Raw genomic sequence first — 22,223 nt, forward strand, 5'->3', positions numbered from 1 at the left:
TCCCACGTCCAGGGTGGTCCCAGCCCCCTCAGCCCCTGGAAGAGACTCCTATACTTTAGAGCCCACCTCTGTGGAGGTCCCTTCCCCTGGGGAGCTCCTGACACCCTTCCCTCAGGCCCAGCCTGGGCAATAGTATCCCCACGTGGTCCCCATATTGTTCCTTTCTAGCCCCTCAGCTTCATCTGACCGGAGACTACCCCTGGGACTGAGCCCCCCCGCCCCCGCCCCCCAGCCCTGGCTCCAGGGAGACTGGCCTCAGAAGCTGCCTCTCAGTCCTGAAGAGCACAGAGAAGGAAGCCCTGAGCAGGAAGTGCTGAGGCACAGGGTGAGGGGGGGCGGCTTTGCAGAGGGGAGCCTAACCTCCCTGGGCAGGAACAGTGACCACAGCCCCCCTACCCCCCCTGAAGGCAGGTGGGAGGAGGCCGATTTAAAAGGCAGATGGGCCTCTGGCCAGAGCGTTCAGCTCTGCCGCCAGCCACGGCCACCCGTGGGCTCTAAGAGTATCCAGACTTCCGGACCCTCTCAGGGCGGGTGCCATGTGAGCCCAGCTTGGCTCACCTCCAGCCAGCCTTCCTTCCTTCCCTCCTCCTGCCCGCGTGGGCCTGCCCAGCTTCTCTAGAGAGGGACGCTCAGCACCATGTCTCTGCTCAACCCTGTCCTGCTGCCCCCCAAGGTGAAGGCTTATCTGAGCCAAGGGGAGCGCTTCATCAAATGGGACGATGTGAGTGCGGCACTCGGGTGGTGGGGGCCCTGCTGTTAGGGGCTTTGCTGGGAGGGGGTTGGTTTATGTCTGCTGGGACCGGGCGCCGGTGTGGCTTGGCCAGGCAGCGGGTACAACTGCCTGGATAAACAAACCTGGGGGTGAGGGTATGTGCCCCAAGCACGCATCCCTGGACTGCCGGGGCCAGGGCTCTGTGTCTGGACTGACAGCGGGGTGGGCCGCCTGGGTGCTCACCGGAGGGACTTTCTTTGTGCTTGGGTCTGTCCTCCCCCAAAGCCCCAAGACAAGCCGGGGGGATACTCATCTCAGCGTGAGTGGGAGGAAAGTGCCCCAAAGCTGTGGCAGGGCCAGAAGCAGAGGTGAGCCAGGCCCCTACTCCTAGCAGAGATGCCCCACTCTTGCTCTTCCTCATCTGGCCCTGCCCTGGTCCAGGGAGGCCCCTTTCTCCCCTGAGCTGCCGTGGGGCAGCCATAAAAGGCTGGGGGACCCTAACGGAGAACCCGAGGCTTCTGCTCCCAGGGGACTAGGAAGGAACTAATCGACTTCTGCTTCTGCTGGCTGCTTTCAGCCGAGCACCCCGCCACCAGCCTGTCTGCAAGGAAAGGGGGGGAGCCACTGCTTTGCCCTGTACCTCCATCTCTGCTGTCTCTTCCTTCTCAGACTGGGGCCTGCCTCCCAGACTCTGGTCCTCCTAGCCCCTGAAAATGTTGTGTTGTGACAGGCCAGGGATTCTCTTGGGCAGGCAAGAGAACAATTTTGGGGTCCTTCTTGAGGCTGCTAGGCAGGCCCACAGAATCACAGTGGGCTGGTCCCAGGAAGGAAACAGGAAGGCTCTGCGGGGAGAGGAGGCCTATAGGGCTGGCTCATTCTCCTTACAGGTGGGCTACAAGGGGATTCTGGGTCTGTGAGTTAAGGCAGCCTGGGGCTGTTGGCCATTCCAGGCTGCACTAGGCTGAGTAATCTGGTTGCCATGACTATGGGTAGGAGGCCCCTGGTTAGACGATTTCTGCTTCCCTACGAGTGGTGTGGGCGATGTGGCATGGTGGTGACAGGTCCCAAGAGACTGTGGAATGAGGGAAGTGGCTCAGAATGAAAAATGAAGTGGCCTCTCTCAGTTCCTCTGGGAAGTGTGTGTAACCTGACTGGGCAGAGGGTCAGTAGGGGTGGGGACATGCTATATGGCCTTGTCTGCAGGCCACTACCTGTGAAGCTGGTTGTTGCCCCACTCCCCTCCCTGAGGCAGGTCGTGGCATGGCCCCAGGATCCTGACCTCTAGGAGCAGGAATCTTCTAAGCCTAGTCACAGGACATATGCACCTGTGGGACAGGGCTCTGTTCAGAATGCCTTTAGTACAGTTGTCAGAGGACTTGAATATGTCATGTCATGTTGAATAAGCACAATGCAAAAGATGTAACCAACTCCCAACTTAATTTTGCCTCCCATGGTCCCTTTACAATGTATTTGGTGGGAGAAGCTCTTCTCCTGCCCATGGAAGGGCACTCAGCCAGTCACAAGACATTCCATTTGCTTTTGGGTAATAGACAATCTTATGGTCACTTTTCCTCAGAAAACCCAGTCTTATTTCAGAAACGAGTTATAATTTAAAACTCAATCTTAATTTGGATGACATCTTCCGCCCTCCTCCTTCTAGGAGTGGTTTTAGGTGGGCTGTAGGTGCTCTGAAAAGGCCTGCGGCAGGATTCCCTGATCTTCCTCCAAGCCCCCTCCCCACCATGGGGTGCAGGCAGGGAGGTGGGAGACGGGTACTGAAGTTCTTAACTGAACGGGTGCTATCATCAACAGGCTCATGCTTTCTGAGCCTGGCAGAATGTTAGGCTTATTCTTTCTCTGGTGGACATTTTTGAGGATTCTCCTCAAAGTGAGGAGACCCCCACTGAGCTGGTGGTCCCTTACGTAAAGATCCTTCTGCCATCTCTATTGCGGGAGGTCACTCAAAATTACTTCTTCAGCCCCTTGGGATCCAGTTTCTACCTTTAGTTTCCTGTAGCTTTGGACTCTGCCCCTCTTTCCCATGGGCCCACTCTGGACCCCAGCACATACTCTTGTGTTCACTGCCCCAACAGACTCTGGGGTTTGGGCTCATCTAGCACAACCAGGGTCTCAATGCCTCTGACACTCGGTTACCTGGGCAGGAGTCAGACCCCAGTCTGCTTTGCCCCACAACTGCAGGGGTGACCAAAGCTTTCTAAGTATAGTTGAAACCCCTCACTAGGCTTAAAGTGAGGCGTCAGGGGGCACCTGGGTGGCTCAGTCGGTTAAGCGTCCGACCCTTGATTTCGGCTCAGGTCATGATCTCAGGGTCATGAGATCAAGCCCTGCATAGGGCTCTTCGCTCAGTGGGGAGTCTCACACTCTCTCTCTTTCTCTCTCAAATAAATAAATAAATCTTTAAAAAAAATAATAAAGTGAGGGCTCGAGCACTGCCAACCCTCCCTTGGGGGGGGAAGGGAGTGGAGCTCACAACACAGCTTTCTCCAAAATTAGTCCCCTCACAAAGTGTTCTTTACCCCAGACTCTAACCATCCCTGATCTGAGAACCCTTTTCTTTTGACCATTTCCTTTGCAAATTCTTTTTTTTTCCTAAGATTTTATTTATTTATTTGACAGAGAGAGACACAGAAAGAGAGAGAACACAAGCAGGGGGAGCAGGAGAGGGAGAAACAGGTTTCCCGCCGAGCAGGGAGCCCGATGCGGGGCTCGATCCCAGGACCCTGGGATCATGACCTGAGCTGAAGGCAGACACTTAACGACTGAGCCACCCAGGTGCCCCTCCTTTGCAAATTCTGTACTTGGTCGGGTTTGGTGTGCAGCAACTACCATGCCTCGTTGGAAATTTCAATTTTATATCTTGTTTTATATGCATACAAAGGCCATCAAAATGAAGGCTAGCCTGTGTGCTCTGTGAGTGGAACAAGAATTTAGAAGCTAGTTCATTGATCATTCACTGGCTTCTTCCACAAACTTGGAGCACTGAGCTCGTGGTCTAGCACATGAGCTTATGGTCTAGCTTACGCTACAGCACAGGCTGGTTTCCCTGGAGTCCACAAGCCCTTGGGGATTTTCCGGATGGGCTTCTAGCTGTGCAAACCACATACACACTGTTATAGCATGTTTCAGGGAAGGCTTTTCAGAAGAGGGGAGACTTGGGGGTGCTCTCTGAAGATATTTCAGGCAGGGGAGGGTTGGGTTCTTAGGCTTGGAGGTTCGAATGCGCTTGGTGCCTATGGGACAGTTGGATGGATTGGCTGGGCAGTGGTTTGTGGAGGGGAGGATGGGGCATGTGGGAAGCCAGGTAGCAGGTGGATTGTAGAGGGTCTCGGATGCAGGTGCAGGAGTTGGGCTCTTAGCTCTCACTGTGCTGAGCTCTCCTGGGTGCGGCGCTGAGTCTTGCGAAGAGACATTCTACCCCTTTGGCTGAGCTGTGGCCGTTGAAAACAGGGTGAGGTGGGGGCCAAGACCCTGTTTGGGGTCTAGAGGAAGAACCTCTATTTGGGGTTTAGAGGGGAAACCTCCTCTCTTTCAGAAATGCTATCTCTAATTCTCTACCCCTCCTCACCCCTGATTCAGAGGTTTTAAGGCTTGTACCTAGCCCAGAGGTCTGGAGAACCAAGAATATGCCTGCAGATTCCCTGGGCAGCCACCTCCCGGGGAGATGATGAGCTCTGAAACCCCCGGCCTGGGCCAGGGAAGCTTGGCCTGACGTTTCAGAGCAGAGAGCTGACCCCTTCTGTCTTTTTTCTGTTTATTTGTCTTTTTTGGCTTCTTTTTCTTTTGACCACTTCTGTCTATAGGAAACTACAATAGCCTCCCCGGTTATCCTCCGTGTGGATCCCAAGGGCTACTACTTATATTGGACATATCAGAGTAAGGTGAGGCAGTCCCTACCTGAGCTCCTGCTGATCCACCAAGTCCAAGCAGCCTTTCGATAGTGCAGGGGTAGAGGTGTGAATGCCCAGGGAGGACAGACTGACTTGGCAGGGTGGCTCCGTGGCAGCCTCTCGTCCTGTGGGCAGGGGCTATGTGCTCTGGGAGGGAGGGCGCAGGCACTCCAGCCCTGGCTGCCTCGGGCCAAGATGCTCCAGCCTTAGCATCCCTTGGGGAGAGGGAAGGGGAAAAGGCTGCTTCTTTGCCTGTGGTTCTGGGAAACATGAGGGCTCAGAGAGATCAAGAAGGGTCTCGGCACCGGGAAGTGGGGAGGGGAGGGGGGGACTTGGGGAGAGTCCAGGAGAGTGTGGGCAAGACCACAGACCTCAGCTCCTGAGTCAGTTGAGTGGCCAGGGAAGGAATGGACAGAGGAAGGGAGGAGGCTCACCATGAATAGGGAGAACTGATTGGTGGGAAGAGAAGGTTGGGGTCCAGGCCACCCCAGAAAGTCTTGGCACCTACAGAAGGCAGTTGGCCAAGATGTGAAGAGGTGTTGGAAGTTCTCTCCTCTCTGTTCTTCAGTCTTCACTGACCTTTTTGTCCACATCCCTTCTTTGCTCCTGCCGGGGCGCCCTCCAGGAGATGGACTTTCTGGATATCACCAGCATCAGGGATACCCGCTTTGGGAAGTTTGCCAAGATACCCAAGGTAGGTGGGCCCAGTGGCAGCCCAGGCTCAGCATGGCCACAAGCTCCGTGGGGCGAGGGCAGGGGTCCCTGTGGGGGTGGGAAGCCTGGTCTCTGGAACGAGGGAAGAGTCCCCAGGCTGGGCAGCAGGGCCTCCTCCCTGAGTTGAGGAAGCTCCTGAGCTTACCAGAGCTTTGGTACCAGGGGACCCTGGACAGAGATGTCGTGTGGCCAGGTCCTGCCCCCCAGAGCACCCCAGACTGTCTGGGAGTGTTGCTTATGCACACCGCCCTCCCCATCTCGTTTGCCTATATTTGTCTAATGCCGGTAGGAACACTGGAGGAAGGGTTTGGTGGGAACCAGGATTCCATGAGACTGGGAGCTAAGAATCCATCTTCAAACGAAAAATGGCAAACAAAATACTCAGCACACCCAGGCCACACTGCTGGGTTCATCTCTTCCGGTGGGCTCTCCCACCCCCGCCCCCCCCCAGCCCCTGGGGTCAGGGAGGCCAAGATGCTGAGGCCTGTGGCTCCTCCCAGGGGGATGGGATTCCACCCTAGGCGGCCCCAGTTCTAGTGTGGTGGGGAGGGACCGGGAGAGGCACAGTGGGCTGGGGCTGGGGGCACACTTCTGATCCTAACCGTGTCACGGATTGCTGTAGAGCCAGAAGCTCCGGGATGTCTTCAACATGGACTTCCCCGACAACTTCCTGCTCAAGACACTCACTGTGGTGTCTGGCCCTGACATGGTGGACCTCACCTTCCACAACTTCGTCTCCTACAAGGAGAATGTGGGCAAGGTGCGCCAGGGAGGGGTGGGGGGGGTAATAGAAGGGGGAGGCTCAGGCCTGGGGCTGGGCACCTGGGGTAGCCTGTGCTTCCTGTGGGATAGGCCTGGGCTGCAGGGGGTGGGGGCACCCGTGTGTGGCCAGCGTCTGACGGCTGTGCTCTTGGGGTCCTGCAGAACTGGGCCGACGATGTGCTGGCCCTGGTCAAGCACCCCCTGACAGCCAATGCCTCCCGCAGCACCTTCTTGGACAAAATGTAAGTGCCTGCCTGCCCGGCCTTGGTGTGTGGGGCTACGTGCCCCAGCCCCTGGGGCCTTGATGAGCTGCTTTCTGCCCCACTAGCCTGGTAAAGCTCAAGATGCAGCTCAACCCCGAAGGAAAGATTCCTGTGAAAAAGTGAGTTTCCTCCACTCTCTCCCCACACTTCCGCCCAGCTCCTCAAAGCCTTCCCTCTCCAGGTCTGACCCCTCTCTTTGCCTGGTGCCTTTCTCTGCTCCTTTAGTCTTTTCCAGATGTTTCCTGCTGACCGCAAGCGGGTGGAAGCTGCCCTCAGCGCCTGCCACCTCCCAAAAGGCAAGGTGAGTGGTTCTCCCGGCCCAGCCGAAGCCCTCACCTGAGCTGGCTCTGACAAGAGGCCAACCTGGCCAAGCCTGGTTAGGGTGGGGCGGGGGTGGGAACGATAGCGCAGCCTAGCCCACAGCCCGAAAAGCCAGGTAACCCTAGAGCACTGGCTTCTGATACTCGGCACAGAGACAGATCCAAGGGAGTGTGGAGGAGATGCCGGGGTCCAGAGCAGCTTGGTCTATACTGACTACTCCTGGGGGGCTGTGGGGGGCAGTGGTTGGTGGACTGCCTCTAAGGCAAGCAGCCGGGATGGGTACATTCCCATTCTAGCCTTGGAATGAACGTTGAGAGTGAATGTTCTCGCCTAGAGGAGCGAGATAAGGTCAGCAGGGATGGAGGCAATCTGCAGGGGTCTGAAATGTGGGGAAGGGGTTAGTTCTGCAGAGTGTGGGGGAGGGGAACAGACCAAGAGTCGAAGCTGCCAGGACACAGCCTTTAGCTCAACACAGGGAAACATTATTTTTTTCCCTTCTGATTAAGTAATTTTTAATTACAAGTTGTAGGCAGGGTCACCCCATGAGGGGCCTTATATGGATTACAAAAAGGAGCCCTCTGGGCAGATACAGCCCTGAGCCCAGGGCTTGTGTCTGGCTAAGGGAGTGGATTTCAGACTCCTGTGCCCCCTTGGCCAGAGCCTTTGTATAGAGCACCCGCTGCACCCCATGGGGTTTTGTCTCCTGATAAGAATTTGCAATGCGATAAGTAAATAAAACTAAGACCTCGTCAGTCACCTGTCCACATGGGGCCCGGGAAGACTAGTCCCCCTCAAGTCACAGCTCAACGGAGCTGGTGCCCCTTGATGCCATCAGTCACAGGAATGAAAGCATGGGGTTGGAGAGAGCGTGGGAACGGGCTCCTGCGGAGGGCCCCCAACCAGGACCGCTGCTACACATCCACCCTCCTTCTCTCCTGCCTCCTGAGCTCCCACCTTGGCTGTCCTCCTTATTTGTCAGCTCTCCTTGTGTCCCAGTAGGAGTCACTGACCCCTCTTTGCTTGGAGCTGATGGGTCCAAGTTCCAGTCTTAGGGAGATATGGTCTGGCTCTCTTGTTCAGACCCTCTGCTCCAGCTCCAATCTAAGTCTGATGTTGGCCTTCCAGTAGGATCCTGGAAGACATTTAATGGGTTTTTCTGGGATGAAATGCAAACGCACAGAATCCCCAGAGACCATTAATCTCCTTGCAGTTTCTATTTCTGTAACATTGCCCAACCTGGACATCATACACTATGTGACCTTTGATGTCAGGCTTCAGTCCGTTAGCATAAGAGTTTCAGGGTTCTTCCATGTTGTAGCCTGGAGCGGCAAGTCATGCCTTTTCACCACTGAGTGATATCCCAGTGTTTGGAGGTTCCACCTTTGCTTCTGTGTTCATCAGCTGATGACCTTTGGGTTGTGGTTGCTCTTTGGCCATTTTGAATAATGCCGCTACGAACCTTCGTGTGCATGACTTTGTCGGGACATGTGTTTTCACTCTCTATACCTAGAGGTAGAATAGTTGGGTCACGTGGCAACTTTATATTTAACATTTTGAGGAACTGCCATACCGTTTTCCAAAGTGACTGACCACTGTACAATCATACCGGCAACGTACGAAGGTCCTGTTTCCTCAACGGCACTTGTTACTGTCTTTTTAGAATTGGTCTCGTCCTGTGGGAGTGAAGTGGTATCTCCTTGTGGTTTTGGTTTGCATTTCCCAAATGACTAATGAGATGGAGCATCTTTTCATGTGTTTATCGGTCATTTGCATATCTTCTATGAAGAAATGTCTATTCAAATCTACTGCCTTTCCAATGGGTTGTCTCTTTATTGTTCAGTTGTCCCTTCCTGGATATTTGATTTGCAAATATTTTCCCCTGTTCCGTGGACTGTCTTTTCACTTTCTTCATGCTATCCTTCGAAGCATGAAAGTTTTTCATTTAGATGAAGTCCAGTTTGTCTGTTTTTGTTGTTGTTCCTGGTGCTTCTTGGCGTCTCTAGCTATTATTGTTGAATTGTCCATTTCTCCCTTCAGTTCTGTCAGTTTTGGCTCGTGCATCTGGGGGCTCTGCTGTTAGGTGCATCGTTTCTATTCCAGTTGCCTCTTTTAGAAAATTTGTCCTCTGCTTTAAAAAAAGAAGGAAGAAGACAGCCCACCGCTCTGGCAGCAGACATTCTTACTTCTAACCTCTTCTTCTTCCCCCTGTGGTCATTCCTAGTTCCAATCCTGCCCCAGCCAAGGGACTAGCCAGTGTCCAGGTTCAGGGGCAAGGCAGACCAGCTAAGCATGCTCTCTACTCAGCAACCAGCCCCTTGAAAAGTGGGTGCTCAGGAGCCTGATCGATGCTGCTCTGCCCACCCTGAGCCCGCCCTCTGACAGGCTCCCTTGCACAGGCCTGGGCCTCATTTGTGGTGTTTAGCGTGGAGAAGGTGGGTGCAGGAATGATCAGGTGACTATTCCCCCAGAACGATGCCATCAATCCTGAGGACTTCCCAGAATCCGTCTACAAGAGTTTCCTCATGAGCCTCTGTCCTCGGCCAGAAATAGATGAGATCTTCACTTCCTAGTGAGCTTCCTCGGCTGGGCTGGGCATGGGGAAGGACTGCTGGCTAAAATCCCGCTTGCCATGCTGGGCATTAGGTGGCTTCTCTGGAGAAGGCGGTTGTCCGTGCTCCCCAGCCCGGGGGCCACAGACCTGAACCCTCTCTGGCCTGCAGCCACGCCAAGGCCAAACCCTACATGACCAAGGAGCACCTGACTAAGTTCATCAATCAGAAGCAGAGGGACCCCCGTCTGAACTCTTTGCTGTTTCCACCCGCACGGCCTGACCAGGTGCGGGGCCTCATCGACAAGTATGAGCCCAGTGGCATCAACGTGCAGAGGGGTGAGGACTCAGGAGCCCCTCCCCTCTGTGGCCTGACCCGCTCTGCCCAGGCTCTGCAGGCCTGACAGCTCTGCCCTGCTCCCCGCCCCAGGCCAGCTCTCCCCGGAGGGCATGGTGTGGTTTCTCTGCGGGCCCGAGAACAGCGTGCTGGCCCAGGACAAGCTGCTGCTCCACCAGGACATGACGCAGCCACTCAGCCATTACTTCATCAACTCCTCACACAACACCTACCTGACAGGTGACCCGGGGTGACCTCATCGTGACGTCTCCTCTTCTGGGGCTGGGAGTGGCTCCTGTTCCCCAAATCCATCCCTCTGCGGGGCTGGCCCTCGGGCTGCAAAAGGACGGACTGTGTGGGAGCGGGCTGGGGCGAGCGGGACCGGCCTTGAGCGAGCCCCTGCCTCCCCCCTCCCTGCTCTGGCTCAGCCGGCCAGTTCTCTGGCCTTTCGTCGGCCGAGATGTACCGCCAGGTCCTGCTGGCTGGCTGCCGCTGTGTGGAGCTGGACTGCTGGAAGGGCAAGCCCCCTGACGAGGAGCCCATTATCACCCATGGCTTCACCATGACCACAGACATCTACTTCAAGGTGAGCCTCCTGTGTGGAAGCTGGTGGCAGTGGCATTAGGAAGGGCCCAGGGGGCGGGGATGGGGGAGCGGGTGAAACAGAGGGGAGGGATGGCTGCGAGGCCTCAGACCAGTGAGGGGACCAGAGGGGACCCTAGGAGACAGGGACCACAGTGGCTCTTAGTTCTGTGTGTATTGAAACTGGGAAGTGGGGAAGGGTGCTGCTGGGGGGCTGGACCACTGACCTCCTCTTCACCTGGCCCCCTTCTCCTCCAGGAAGCAATTGAAGCCATTGCAGAAAGTGCCTTTAAGACCTCCCCCTATCCTGTCATCCTGTCATTTGAAAACCATGTGGACTCGTGTGTATCAGACCTTTTCAGCCTCCTTCTCTCCTCTGTCCCCATCTCTTGCGGAGAGCTGCCCTCCCCTAGCCCCCCCCCTCTAGTCATGCCCTCCAGCTCTCTTCCGGGCCTCCACACAAGCTCCTTGGGACCCCAGGCTCTCCTGCCTATGTCCCCGCCTCCCTGACCCCCTGTGCCCCTGATGACCTGGGTCAGGGGCCCAGAAGAATGGACAAGAGGAGGGTGGACCTGCTGAACCCTACCCTACTTCTGCTCCCTGCAGACCCCGCCAACAGGCCAAGATGGCCGAGTACTGCCGGATGATGTTTGGGGATATGCTGCTCACAGAGCCCCTGGAAAAGTTCCCGGTGAGTGGACTTCGCTGTGAGGCATCTGGGCCTGGGGGCTGGGGGCCTGGGGCAGTGTGGGGGCCAGGTTGAGCAGGCAGATGTCCCCAGAGGATGTTGGGATTTATCTGGGAGGATTGTGGGGCCAGGATCCTATCATTTACCATGTGTCAGGCGCCGTGCTGGGCTTTGAGGGCTATGTTGGTGACAAAGACCCAGTCCCAGCCCTCAGGTTGCTTACGTTTAGTGGGGAGACAGACAAGTAACCAGGCCATTGCAACCAGTGGCTGCTATGGGAGTACTTGGGCATCAGGGAAGGCTTCCTGGAGGAAGGGAAGGCAAGCTGGAATCCAAAGGGAAACTGGATTTATCTTGGTGAGAGTTGGGGAAAGGGTATTTGAGGCGGGTGAGGGAGAAGAGTGTTGTCTGAGGAATTGGATAAGTTGGGTCGGCAGGAGCGCGGCACACGATGGGGGCAACGGTGGGAGGCGAGGCTGGAGAAGCAGGCCGGGCAGATGGAACACAGCTTGATATGAAGGAGCTGAGGCTGCCCCCTGAAGGTGTGGAGATGGTGCTGACCGTCTCCCCGCTCCCACAGTTGAAACCAGGCATCCCCCTGCCCAGCCCTGAAGATCTCCGAGGCAAGATCCTCATCAAGAACAAAAAGAACCAGTTTTCTGGCCCAGCAGCCCCCAGCACTGAGGGCAGCTGCTCCCCCACCGCCTCTGTGGGTGAGGACACAGGTGAGTCAGCCTGGGTGGGGGAGCATCTAGAGGGGGAGAGAGGGGCTGGGCCTGGAGGGGATGTGTAGGGACCCTGGTCCCAGTGCTGACAGAGGTGCGGTGTGTGTGGCAGTGTGGGCTGGTGAGGAAGGGGCCGAGCCGGAGGAGGAGGAGGTGGAAGAGGTGGAAGAGGTGGAAGAGGAGGAGGAGGAGGAGTCGGGAAACCTGGATGAGGAGGAGATCAAGAAGATGCAGTCGGATGAGGTGTGTAGGGGGCAGCCCGGAGCCCCTTCTGCTGTCTCCACGGCAGAGCCCTCCAGGCGCGGGCGTGGGGCCACCTCCCTGGGTTGGGTACTGCCCTCCCCCTCTCCTCCCTAGGGCACAGCGGGCCTGGAGGTGACAGCTTATGAGGAGATGTCCAGCCTAGTGAATTACATCCAGCCCACCAAGTTCATATCCTTTGAGTTCTCTGCCCGTAAGTAAGCATGCGGTGGGAGGAAGATGGTAAGCTGGAGACTAGGCTAGATTCAGGAGAAGACCCTTAAGAAGTATGTCCTGACAGCAGAGCTGCTTGATGGGTGGGAGGAAGGGGACGGGGGATCCTCCCTTCCTTGGACGCGGGGGCCCTATTTATAGAAAGAGCCAGGCAAAGGACTTCTGTAAGTGGCAGTGGCTCCCAGTTTACCAGTGCTGTACTGAGGAACTTGGCACCAACCCGAAAGCTCTGGAGTGTGTCAGTGACCGGCCGGCCACTTATGACAGGCCATCTTAGCTCTAGTGACCCCGGGCTCCTACAGCCTCCTACAGGTTCTGTGGCTCCTGGGGCTGACTGGTGCCTCAGAGAAACTGGCCAGGGCACGTCTGGCCCTCGCACCCTTCCCTCCCTGTGCACACCCATGCTACTTAGCTTCTCTGCTCTTCTCAGCTGTGCGTGCCCCCAATGTGAATACCTCTTCCTGCACACACTCGTGCCGTATATGCGTCTACCACACTGACTGCTCATCCCTGGACCCGCAGTCCGCAGCCCCCCCCGTGCCCACCCGTGCCATGTCTACCCCCTGGTGTACACCTCCCACCCCGCCCCCACCCCTCAGCCATACTTGTGTGCTCACTCTCTGCACATCATCGCATGTTGCTGACCCCCTGGGCTCCCCTTCTCTGTGCCATCCAGGGCATGTGCCCCTCACTCTCCAGGACACACCCCATCCATGTGCAGGTCTCCCGAGCACACCCTTTACCCCCCAGTGCGCCATTACCCACACAGATCTGCACATCAGCTTGGCCCCTTCGATCCTTGGGCCTCAGTGGGAATGCTAGGTTGGAGGGATCTCTGTGCTGGAGGGAGCTACCCCAGAGGGAGAGCAGGGAGGAGGGAAGGGGGGCCAGCCTGACATGGTCCCCTTGCCCTTTCTCTCTCACACAGAGAAGAACCGAAGTTATGTCATCTCGTCCTTCACAGAGCTCAAGGCCTATGACCTGCTTTCCAAGGCCTCAGTGCAGTTTGTGGAGTATCCTTGAGGCCTCCATAGCCAGGGTCCCTGGTTGGGGTGGCGGGATGGGGAAGACTTCGGGACAGGGCGTGCAGGGGGAGCTGTTGGGTCCTCCTGGTGTGGACGGCCTTGGGCCAGCTCCTAAACTCTGAGACAGCTACAACAAGCGCCAGATGAGCCGCATTTACCCTAAGGGCACCCGCATGGACTCCTCCAACTACATGCCCCAGATGTTCTGGAATGCCGGTTGCCAGATGGTTGCCCTCAACTTCCAGACGATGGGTGAGGGTACTTCCCCTGGCCCCTGCCTCTCCTACCTTCACCCCATTCCTGGGGGGGTGGCTTTAGAAGCGACCAGGGGTCCTGATGTTGGTTGCACGTGCAGGCATGTGAGCAGTTAGGGATATAAATGCATCGGCTTATGCCTAGATGATGGCACATGTACGAGTACGCACGTGAAGATGCCAGCGTGCTGGCACGAGTTCTGGCTGCTCTGCCTGAATGAGCCCATAGGAACACCAGCTTCACCGGCCTCCACTCCCACTGTGAGGCACGGCCCAGCCGTGGCCTTGCTCCGGCTAACTCCAGCTTGTGGGGCCTTCCTGAGAGATGAGAAACCCTAAGGAAGCAGGCTGGGTCATGAGAGACCCTCATCCTCCCAGTCCACCCAAGCTCCCCATTCCACAAGACAGGAGAGGCTGGGGGATGTAGGAAATAGAGACTGGGTGCAGACCTGGGGCTGGGCCTTCCTCACTGAGTGCCCTTGTCCCCCCAGACCTGCCCATGCAGCAGAACATGGCGCTGTTCGAGTTCAACGGGCAGAGTGGCTACCTCCTCAAGCATGAGTTCATGCGGCGGCCTGACAAGCAGTTCAACCCCTTCTCGGTGGACCGCATAGATGTGGTTGTAGCCACCACCCTTTCCATTACGGCAAGGCCCTGGGGTGGACGAGTGGCCGGAGGGCTGGGGTCTCGAGGAGAGAGATACAGGAGCTCTCCTCCTCCACTCCCAACCCCCTCCCCTGATATCCTGAAAGCTTTAGCCCAAGCCAGTTCGTGCAGTAGCAAGTTGCCTTGGAAACTGCCTCCTCCTCAGCACTGGAGGCTGCCTCTTGGTCCCCATGGAAACCAAGGGGAAGGGCTGAGGCTGGGGTGGGGGAGGGGAGAAAAGTAGGCAGAGTGGGGCCACAGGAGCCCCAGGCCCGAGGGGAGTGTGCTGTTTTCCTTCCCGGCCTGGGGAGGGAGGTGGGGAGGGCCACACTTCTTCCCTGAATGCTGGAAGCACCTGGGTGCCGAGAGCTTAGCTGTAACCCTTGAGCCACACGGCCGCAGCTGGATGGGGCTCTTCACAGTAGCCAAGAACGGATGCTTCAGCTACAGGAGCTAGAGGCCCCAGATGTGAGGCAAGAGCTCGGGTGGGAGAGCTGAGGCTGGCCTCCTGTCGGTCCCTGCCCCCAGGTGATCTCTGGGCAGTTCCTGTCGGATCGCAGCGTGCGCACGTATGTGGAAGTGGAGCTGTTTGGCCTTCCTGGGGACCCCAAGAGGCGCTATCGCACCAAACTGTCACCCAGCGCCAACTCCATCAATCCTGTCTGGAAGGAGGAGCCTTTTGTCTTTGAGAAGGTGGGGAGCTAGGGCAGGGCAGGGGCTGGGGTCTGTCCCTACTTCTTGGCCTCTACTCATAGAAAAAAGGAACTAAATAAAGGGACTTCCTTGATCGTCCTCCTCTCCCTACCCGTCACCCTGTGCCCTCCTAATTTTAAGAGTCCCAAATCCACATTTACAGAAGTTTACTTGGTGAGAAAGTTTTATGTGGGCATCCGTGTGTGTGTGTGTGTGTGTGCGCACGTGCATGTGTGTTCATGTTAGGATGAGAGGCAGAAATGTGAACGGCCAGTCCAGGATACAGAGTCTCAGGGTATAGAATCCCAGTCCAGGGGGGTCTTTTGCCCTGATTGGATTCTCATTGGCAAGGCTGTCCAGGACTTTCTACACTAGGACCCCCGAGCCCTGGGCTACGGAGCCAGCCCTTCTCCCCTGTGTGGACCAGCCAGGGCATGAGCTAAGAGGATGCCTATGTGTGTGGCCTAGAGTGTGTCCTCTGTCCTCACCAAATCTGGTAACACTTGCCATGTTCTCACACTGACGCTAAGACTTCTGAAGCCAGGGAGGTGGGTAGCTTGGCCACTCTCTCCCTTCCCCAGCTTGTCCTGTCCCGAACTCTCCCTAGATCTTGATGCCTGAGCTGGCCTCCCTCAGGGTGGCTGTAATGGAGGAAGGCAACAGATTCCTTGGACACCGCATCATCCCCATTAATGCCCTGAATTCTGGTAAGGATGGAGTCCTTCTTTGCTGTTGCTAGCCCGGTCTGAGACCAAGGCCAGTGTTAGGAGCCTGTCCAGAGGGTGCAGCAGCTTCAGGGAGGTGGCCCTGCGACCTTACCTAACCCTCTCATGTATCAGCCTTGAGGACTGTGGCAAGAACAGGAAACCGACAGAGGTGGGGCCTCTGCCCACCTAACAGAATGTCTGTAATTTTCTCGAACTGCTGGGGCAATTTCCCAAGTAGCTGATACTTATTGGGCACTTAAAATGAGTTATGGGCTTATAACACATTCTCACTTAATCTTAACAACAACCACATGAGGGGCGCCTGGGTGGCTCAGTCGTTAAGCGTCTGCCTTTGGCTCAGGTCATGATCACGGGGTCCCGGGATCAAGCCCCGCATCGGGCTCCCTGCTCTGCGGGAAGCCTGCTTCTCCCTCTCCCACTCCCCCTGCTTGTGTTCCCTCTCTCGCTTGTCTCTCTCTGTCGAATAAATAAATAAAATCTTAAAAAAAAACACACACAAAACAATAACCACATGAAGTAGATCCTATTCACCCCATTTCACAGCTAAGGAAAATCTCAAGAGATTTAAAGTAAACTGCCCAACGTCACACAACCAGGAAGGTGCAGAACCAGACTCAGACTCTGGCCTCTCTGACTCTAAAGCCAGAGGTCTTGAGTACTGGGCTGCTCCCGAGCTGTGCTGGGTGGCAATGGGCATGGCTTACTGCCCACCCCGTCATGCCCGACAGGCTACCACCACCTGTGCCTACACAGCGAGAGCAACATGCCCCTTACCATGCCCGCACTTTTTGTCTTCCTGGAGATGAAGGACTATGTACCTGACACCTGGGCAGGTAGGTGACCCATTCCCCCTCCCCCTCCTCAAGCCAGCCTCCAGAGTGGGGCAGGACAGGTAGCCTGGGGTAGGTGAGGATGGGGGAGGCTTCCAGGTTCATCTCCATACCAGGCCCATGATGCCCCTATGCACCCAGATCTCACCGTGGCTCTTGCCAATCCCATCAAGTTCTTCAGTGCCCATGATAAGAAGTCTTTGAAGCTCAAGGAAGCCATGGGAGGTCTGCCTGAGGTCTGTGTTGCCTGGTCCAGGAGCTTTGCCCTCTCGGAGGGAAGATGAGGGAGGGGGGCAGGGTCCTAGACTGAGAGACAGAGAGAGCTGTTGGAGCCTTGTTCCTAATCTGCTCTTCCTACACAGAAACCCTTTCCACTTGGGAGTCCAGTTGTCGGCCCGGTCAATGGGGCGCTGGCCCCGACGAGCAACGGGTCTGCAGGTATGCACTGCAGGGTCCTCCCACAGTCTGCAAGGGCCTCGACCTCTCCAGCGGTACCCACAGGAACATCCCCCCAAAACAGACTTTCACCTGGGATGGGAACGACTGTGTCGGACGCCTTAGCGCTGGGAAAGTGCGCTGCAGGGGGCCCATGCAGCCACCCCCAGGGGGCAGGGAGGAGCCGGCCAGAACCAGGGGGCCCACCCCCCGGGGCACCTGTCAGCCCACCCTGTGGCTCTTGCAGCTGCCGGGTACAGGGCCAAGGAGGAGACCGCGAAAAAAGCTGCGGGTAAGGCCTGCTGAGTCCGAGTGATCTCGGGAACGAGCCTGGGGAGGGTCCGGGACTCCTGGAGGGGCGTGGGGAGGGGCTCCCGGGCGGCGGCGCACCTCACCCCGGCCCCCGCAGAGCCGCGGACCGCCAGCCCGGAGGAGCTGCGGGAGCTGAAGGGCGTCGTGAAGCTGCAGCGGCGGCACGAGAAGGAGCTGCGGGACCTGGAGCGGCGCGGCGCGCGGCGCTGGGAGGAGCTGCTGCAGAGGGGCGCGGCGCAGCTGGCCGAGCTGGGGCCGCCGGGCGCGGGGGGCTGCGGGGGCCGCAGGCTCGGCCCGGGGAAGGGCTCTCGCAAGAAGAGGTAAGGGCGGCGGCGGCGGGCTCTGCCCCCGGTGGCGCTGGCGGGCGGGGGCGGCCGAGGGCTCAAGGCCTGTCCCCACGTGGCCTCCGCAGGACCCTGCCCTGCGAGGAGGCCGCCGGGGCCGCGCCGAGCGAGGGCCGCGAGGGCCCCGAGGGCGCGGACGCGCGTGCGCGCGAGCTGAAGGACCGGCTGGAGCTGGAGCTGCTGCAGCAGGGTGAGGAGCGGTACGAGTGCATCCTGAAGCGCAAGGAGCAGCACGTGGCTGAGGTGCCTGGGGGAGGGGGGAGGGGGGAGGCACAACCCAACCAACACCCCCCCCCCACCTCCGCACAGCAAAGGGCTTTTGGAGCTAAGCCTCTCCCTGCACTACCCCGCAGCAAATCGCCAAGATGATGGAACTGGCCAGAGAGAAGCAGGCTGCGGAGCTGAAGACCCTCAAGGAGACCTTGGAGACGTATGATTGCCTCCCACCCGTACTTGACTTTCACCTCCCGGGAGGGCTCAGGCCCCACGGAACATCTCCCTGATGCCTGTCTCTCTGCAGTGACACCAAAGAGATGAAGAAAAAGCTGGAGGCCAAGAGGCTGGAGCGGATTCAGGCCATGGTCAAAGTCACCTCAGACAAGATGGCTCAGGAAAGGTGAGCCCTTGACTCAAACTCCAGGGCCAGTCTGAGCAGGGACCGCTCTAGGTGGGAAGGGGCCTCCCTGCAAGTGGATCCTGACTCACTTCCCAGAGATGTACCTGTCCCCTGGTGCTGGAAGGTTAATCCTATTTCTGTCACCTCTGGTCCTCCTTAGGCCAAACACAGAAGCCATCACTCTGAGCACAGAGGAGAATTTCAGGGAAAACTAATCATACAAACAGGGGGGTGAAACCTTGGGACAGCAGCTTTCCCTTCCTGCACGCCGTGAAGGACAGTGCATTTTTGTGAGGAAGCCCTCTCCTCAGACGGCCCCTGGAGCTCCCAACGGCCCCTCACGTCCTCCTTAGTTCCCCACGATTACCCCCACTGGCTGGTTATGCTCCTATGGTGGAGTCCTCATTTTGTCTACACCCTGAAGAAACTTGGTCTTACCCAACTCTTCCAAGGGGCCTCCTGCCCTCTCTGAAACTCTGATCACCCCAACAGGCTGAAGAGAGAGATTAACAACTCTCACATCCAGGAGGTGGTGCAGGTCATTAAGCAGGTGTGTAAGAGCTGTGTCTTTCACACACACACACACACACTCACACTCACCCTCTACATAGGAGGGATGGGGAGGCCCCAGGCCTTTATGTTGTCTTTAGGAGATGCACGGTCCAGAGCGGCCCACGCAGCTGGGGATGGGAGGAGGCAATGAAGGGGAGGAGGAGCCCCCAGGCTATCCCAGGGTTCTGGCCTTTGTGTGGAGGTTAGGGTACCAGCCTAAAGGGATCTGTCTCTGGCCAGCTGACCTGGATGGAAATGATAGGCGCTAACTGGCCAGGGGAAGATGGGATTGGGGTGGGTGGGTGGGTATGAGGGAGTGAGGGGGGCTTCCCTGGGACTATTAGCAACAATAACAGCTGGCTGAGCTGGGGCCACCAGGCGAGGGGGGCTGCGGGGTCCATTTACTGAATCCCGACCTTGTGGCAGGCTCTAAGCCAGGTGATTTACATGAACTGTCTCATGCACTCCTGCACAACCCAGCAAGACAGACTATTATCTTCATTTTACACATTTAAAAGAACTGTTTGAAGGTTAACAAATGTGTCCCAAGTCTTACAGCTGGTTAACTGGGACTGTAGCTGGATTCCAAGCCAGGCTGCCTGTCTGTGCTGTCCTGACTGCCTGCCTCTCACTCTCACCCAGATGACAGAGAACCTGGAGAAGCACCAGGAGAAGCTGGAGGAGAAGCAGGCGGCCTGCCTCGAACAGATCCGGGAGATGGAAAAGCAGGTGACAGGGATTACCACCCTGGCTGCCAGCAGAATTGGCCTGCCCCAGGGAGCCGCCAGTCGGGAGATGGGTGGGGGCAGGAAGGGGACTCACCCCTCACTGGTGGGCTACAGGCCCTGGTTCTCACGGGGTCCTGTGGCCCTTTAAGATGAGACAGCTCTACAGATCTCTTTGCTTGGTTGGCACCCCCTTCTTTGAGAGGCTCCCTGATGGTCTCCACTACCCCTCACCTCCTACCCCAGTCTCCTGGGAGAGCTGAACTGACAGGGCATCTCCTTGTCTGACTATCCAGGGGAGGGAGAGTGGGCAGTTGGCCCCCTCCTGAGCCAGGCGGTGGTCTTTATTGTCCCCACAGTTCCAGCAGGACGCGCTGGCCGAGTACGAGGCCAGGATGAAGGGCCTGGAGGCTGAGGTGAAGGAGTCAGTGAAGGCCTGCCTCAGGGACTGCTTACCCTCTGAGGCCAAGGACAAGCCTGAGAGGCCCTGTGAGGCCTTCGGGGAGCTGTCTGAGCAGGACCCACTCACAGCAAAGGCGGGTGTCCAGGAGAGCCACCTCTGATGCCCTCATCCTACTGGGACATTCTGTAAGGACATTCACTCTTCTCTGGGATGAGGCTCCATCCCCGCAGGAGGAAAGACCCTAGCATTCTAAGGCTGTGGGAAGCAGGGGCTCTTTTGGACTCTGGAGCTCCCTCCTCAACAGCCAGGCTAGCAGAGGAGGCGGGAACCAGGTACCCTCAGGGGGAGGGGCCCATCTGAGGTTTAGAGGTCCTCTCCAATCTGACTTCCTACTCCATCCTTCTTCTCTGCCTCTGACTAAGTGTCAAATATAAAATTGTTGAGGGCAAAAGGATATGGACTGGGAGGCAGGAAATGGGGTCCTGGCCCCACTCCACCTTCCCTAGTGTGCAACTCGTGGTGCCCCACTCTCGACTCCACGTCCTTACCTGGAGGGCTAGGCCTAGCTCCCTGGAACCTCCACTCTAGCGCCTCTAGGTCAAACGGGACCGAACTCCAAACCCTCCTGCTGTGAGGCCCCTTCTCAGACCTGTCCTGAGCTGGCCTCCTTGTCAGTTCCCTGATACAGAGCCTGGCACTACCTCCACGCTCCCTGGGGCTGGCTGCTTCCAGGGTCCCAGGCTGAGGTCCCTTCCCTGGCCTCCTGCCTCTGGGGGATGGGAGGCTCACATGGAAAAGCTGCCTCAGCAGTCTGAGACAACTGGGCCTCTGGTTAGTAGGGAGGGCTAAGGAAGGCCTTTGGGGCACTCTCCTAGGCCTGAGGGGGGTACTTCCTAGTATGTACCCCCACTCAGCCTGCCTGATGAGGTCAGTATCATTTTCTCTCCTGACTTTATGAAGTTTATTTATTTTTCCCCTTACTCCTACTAAAGAGAACCCTGTCCCAATATTTCCTGCCTAAACCTGGCCTTTGTTCTACAGCTAAGAAATGGGGGGCAGGGGGGAGCATGCTGCTGAAATGAAATGGCCTGGAGGAAAAACCCTTGGGAGCTGAACCCCAGGGTGAGGTCCCTTTAAGAGCCCAGTGGAATGGCCCCGCTTCTGGGCCTGAAGGGGATTCACTTCCCCTTCTGCCGGCCCTGATGCCACAACCACTGGAAAATGAGGTCACCCCTCTTCTCCACGCCCCCATCCAGACGTGGCCCTTCCTTGTCTCCATCCTCAGGGCTGCAGCAGAAGAGCCTAGTGCAAAGGTGCCCCCTCCCTCTTGGGGAGCTGTGAACCTCCAGGCCACCTGGGCCCCTTTAGGCAGACTTAGAGTGGTCAGATTCTACCAGGTAGTTATGGTTGAACCCAATACTTGCTCGAAAGGGGTTTGTGGGGCAGCTGTTCACTGCACCTATAGCATGGTCCCAAATCCCAGATGGGAACAGGCACTGGCTTGGGAGAGGCCAAGCGGGGGACTGGTTCTGGGAAGAGGTTGTTTTCTTATCAGAGAGTTATAACAAATGCCATTAGCTCTGAGCACCTGTGCCTTCGGAAAATAAACGGAACCACCGCCACCACCCTCCATCCCTTTGGGGCCCTGACCCCCGGGATCCTAGCATTCCCTGGCTGCAGGCTGAGACCAGGGGTCCTGCCCATTCACAGCAGTAAGGCCTGTCACTGACACGTCCAGCTTGCATACACACTGGATACAGCCGACGGTGGACACTTGTACCCCGGAGCCGTGCCCTGTCTTTAGCTCTCCTGCTGGGCACTCAACTGCCCCATCTCCCTGCCAACCCAGGGGTAGAGCCATGCAGGGATGAGGGCCCAGGCCAGAGGAATTCACTGACCCAGGCACGTGGGCATAAGCCAGAGCCAGTACCAGAGAGAGCCCACTGGGGAGTCCCTAGCTTTTGCCAGCGACTGCTGAGGGGGAAGGAGAAACTGCCTTCCCCTAGCCTCTCCGCCAGGCCAGGCAGAGTCTCTGGGCCCCCAGCGTGGAACTGGGAAGCCCAGGAATGGGCTAGGAGATGCAGTCCTGCCTCCTGGAGAGGCCTCTGCGTAGCAGGTTGGGGGCTTCCCAGGGGGCCAGGCCCAGATACCCACCTCCCTGCTTTCTGTCCTCTGGAAAAAGAGCGAGGTGCCCCTGGGAAAATGCCCTAGTCTTTGGGCCCTGGAGGTGAGTTCACTTCTGGCTGCAGGGGATGTGCAGGGGAGGAGTTAATGCCCTCCCTCAGGGCCCGGGGTAGGTGAATTCCTGCTGTGTATCTGTGGGGCTGGGACAAAGTTCCCTGTCCAGTCATTGTGCCTCCCTTTTACATTAAGGGAAGGGTCCCTACCCCCTTCTCAGTCCCATTGCTGACTCAGATACCAGAGTCCCCTGCTGACTCACCCCACCCCCTGCACCCCCCACCCCCCCTAGCTCTCTGGATCTCCCAGCCATGTGCCACCAGGCCCAACCCTGCTGAGCTGGTGCAACGTGACAGGCTGAGGGGGCTGGTGACACTTGAGGAGGAAAGAAGGGGGTCCGGGGGGGGGGCCAGCCACAGACAGAATGACAGACTGCAGACCAGAGCCTA

At 57.5% G+C, this 22,223-nt stretch overlaps 1 protein-coding gene across 2 annotated transcripts; it reads left to right on the forward strand.

Annotated features, from left to right (window-relative positions):
• Positions 1-374: 374 nt before the first annotated feature.
• PLCB2 (phospholipase C beta 2) lies at positions 375-21,218 on the forward strand. 2 transcript variants are annotated; one of them, XM_036110665.2, is made up of 32 exons: positions 378-721; positions 4,534-4,611; positions 5,246-5,314; positions 5,957-6,094; positions 6,259-6,338; positions 6,425-6,478; positions 6,585-6,660; positions 9,149-9,249; positions 9,401-9,567; positions 9,659-9,805; positions 9,994-10,151; positions 10,406-10,488; positions 10,754-10,838; positions 11,416-11,560; positions 11,673-11,803; positions 11,918-12,014; positions 12,963-13,047; positions 13,187-13,311; positions 13,805-13,959; positions 14,487-14,651; positions 15,259-15,358; positions 16,108-16,212; positions 16,351-16,445; positions 16,572-16,647; positions 16,892-16,936; positions 17,054-17,276; positions 17,369-17,543; positions 17,654-17,730; positions 17,821-17,916; positions 18,409-18,466; positions 19,111-19,197; positions 19,553-21,218. In XM_036110665.2, the coding sequence occupies exons 1-32, from the start codon at positions 638-640 to the stop codon at positions 19,754-19,756; spliced, it is 3,564 nt and encodes a 1,187-aa protein (XP_035966558.1). In that variant the 5' UTR covers positions 378-637; the 3' UTR covers positions 19,757-21,218. The 2 variants fall into 2 exon arrangements, with proteins under 2 accessions (XP_035966560.1, XP_035966558.1); XM_036110667.2 differs by lacking the exons at positions 16,892-16,936; positions 17,054-17,276; positions 17,369-17,543; ... (3 more) ...; positions 19,111-19,197; positions 19,553-21,218 and adding an exon at positions 16,730-16,877 and having other exon boundaries at positions 375-721.
• Positions 21,219-22,223: the final 1,005 nt, after the last annotated feature.

Source organism: Halichoerus grypus, chromosome 8 (genome assembly GCF_964656455.1).
Source record: "Halichoerus grypus chromosome 8, mHalGry1.hap1.1, whole genome shotgun sequence".
NCBI classification, from domain to species: domain Eukaryota; kingdom Metazoa; phylum Chordata; class Mammalia; order Carnivora; family Phocidae; genus Halichoerus; species Halichoerus grypus.

What these genes read in the sequence shown, in the direction of transcription:
- PLCB2 (XM_036110665.2), top strand. Translation starts at nt 638, where the DNA reads ATGTCTCTGCTCAACCCTGTCCTGCTGCCCCCCAAGGTGAAGGCTTAT. An exon ending in GATGAGATCTTCACTTCCTA is followed by an intron (nt 9,250 to 9,400) that starts GTGAGCTTCCTC and finishes TCTGGCCTGCAG; the next exon opens with CCACGCCAAGGCCAAACCCT. An exon ending in GACGAGCAACGGGTCTGCAG is followed by an intron (nt 16,648 to 16,891) that starts GTATGCACTGCA and finishes TGGCTCTTGCAG; the next exon opens with CTGCCGGGTACAGGGCCAAG.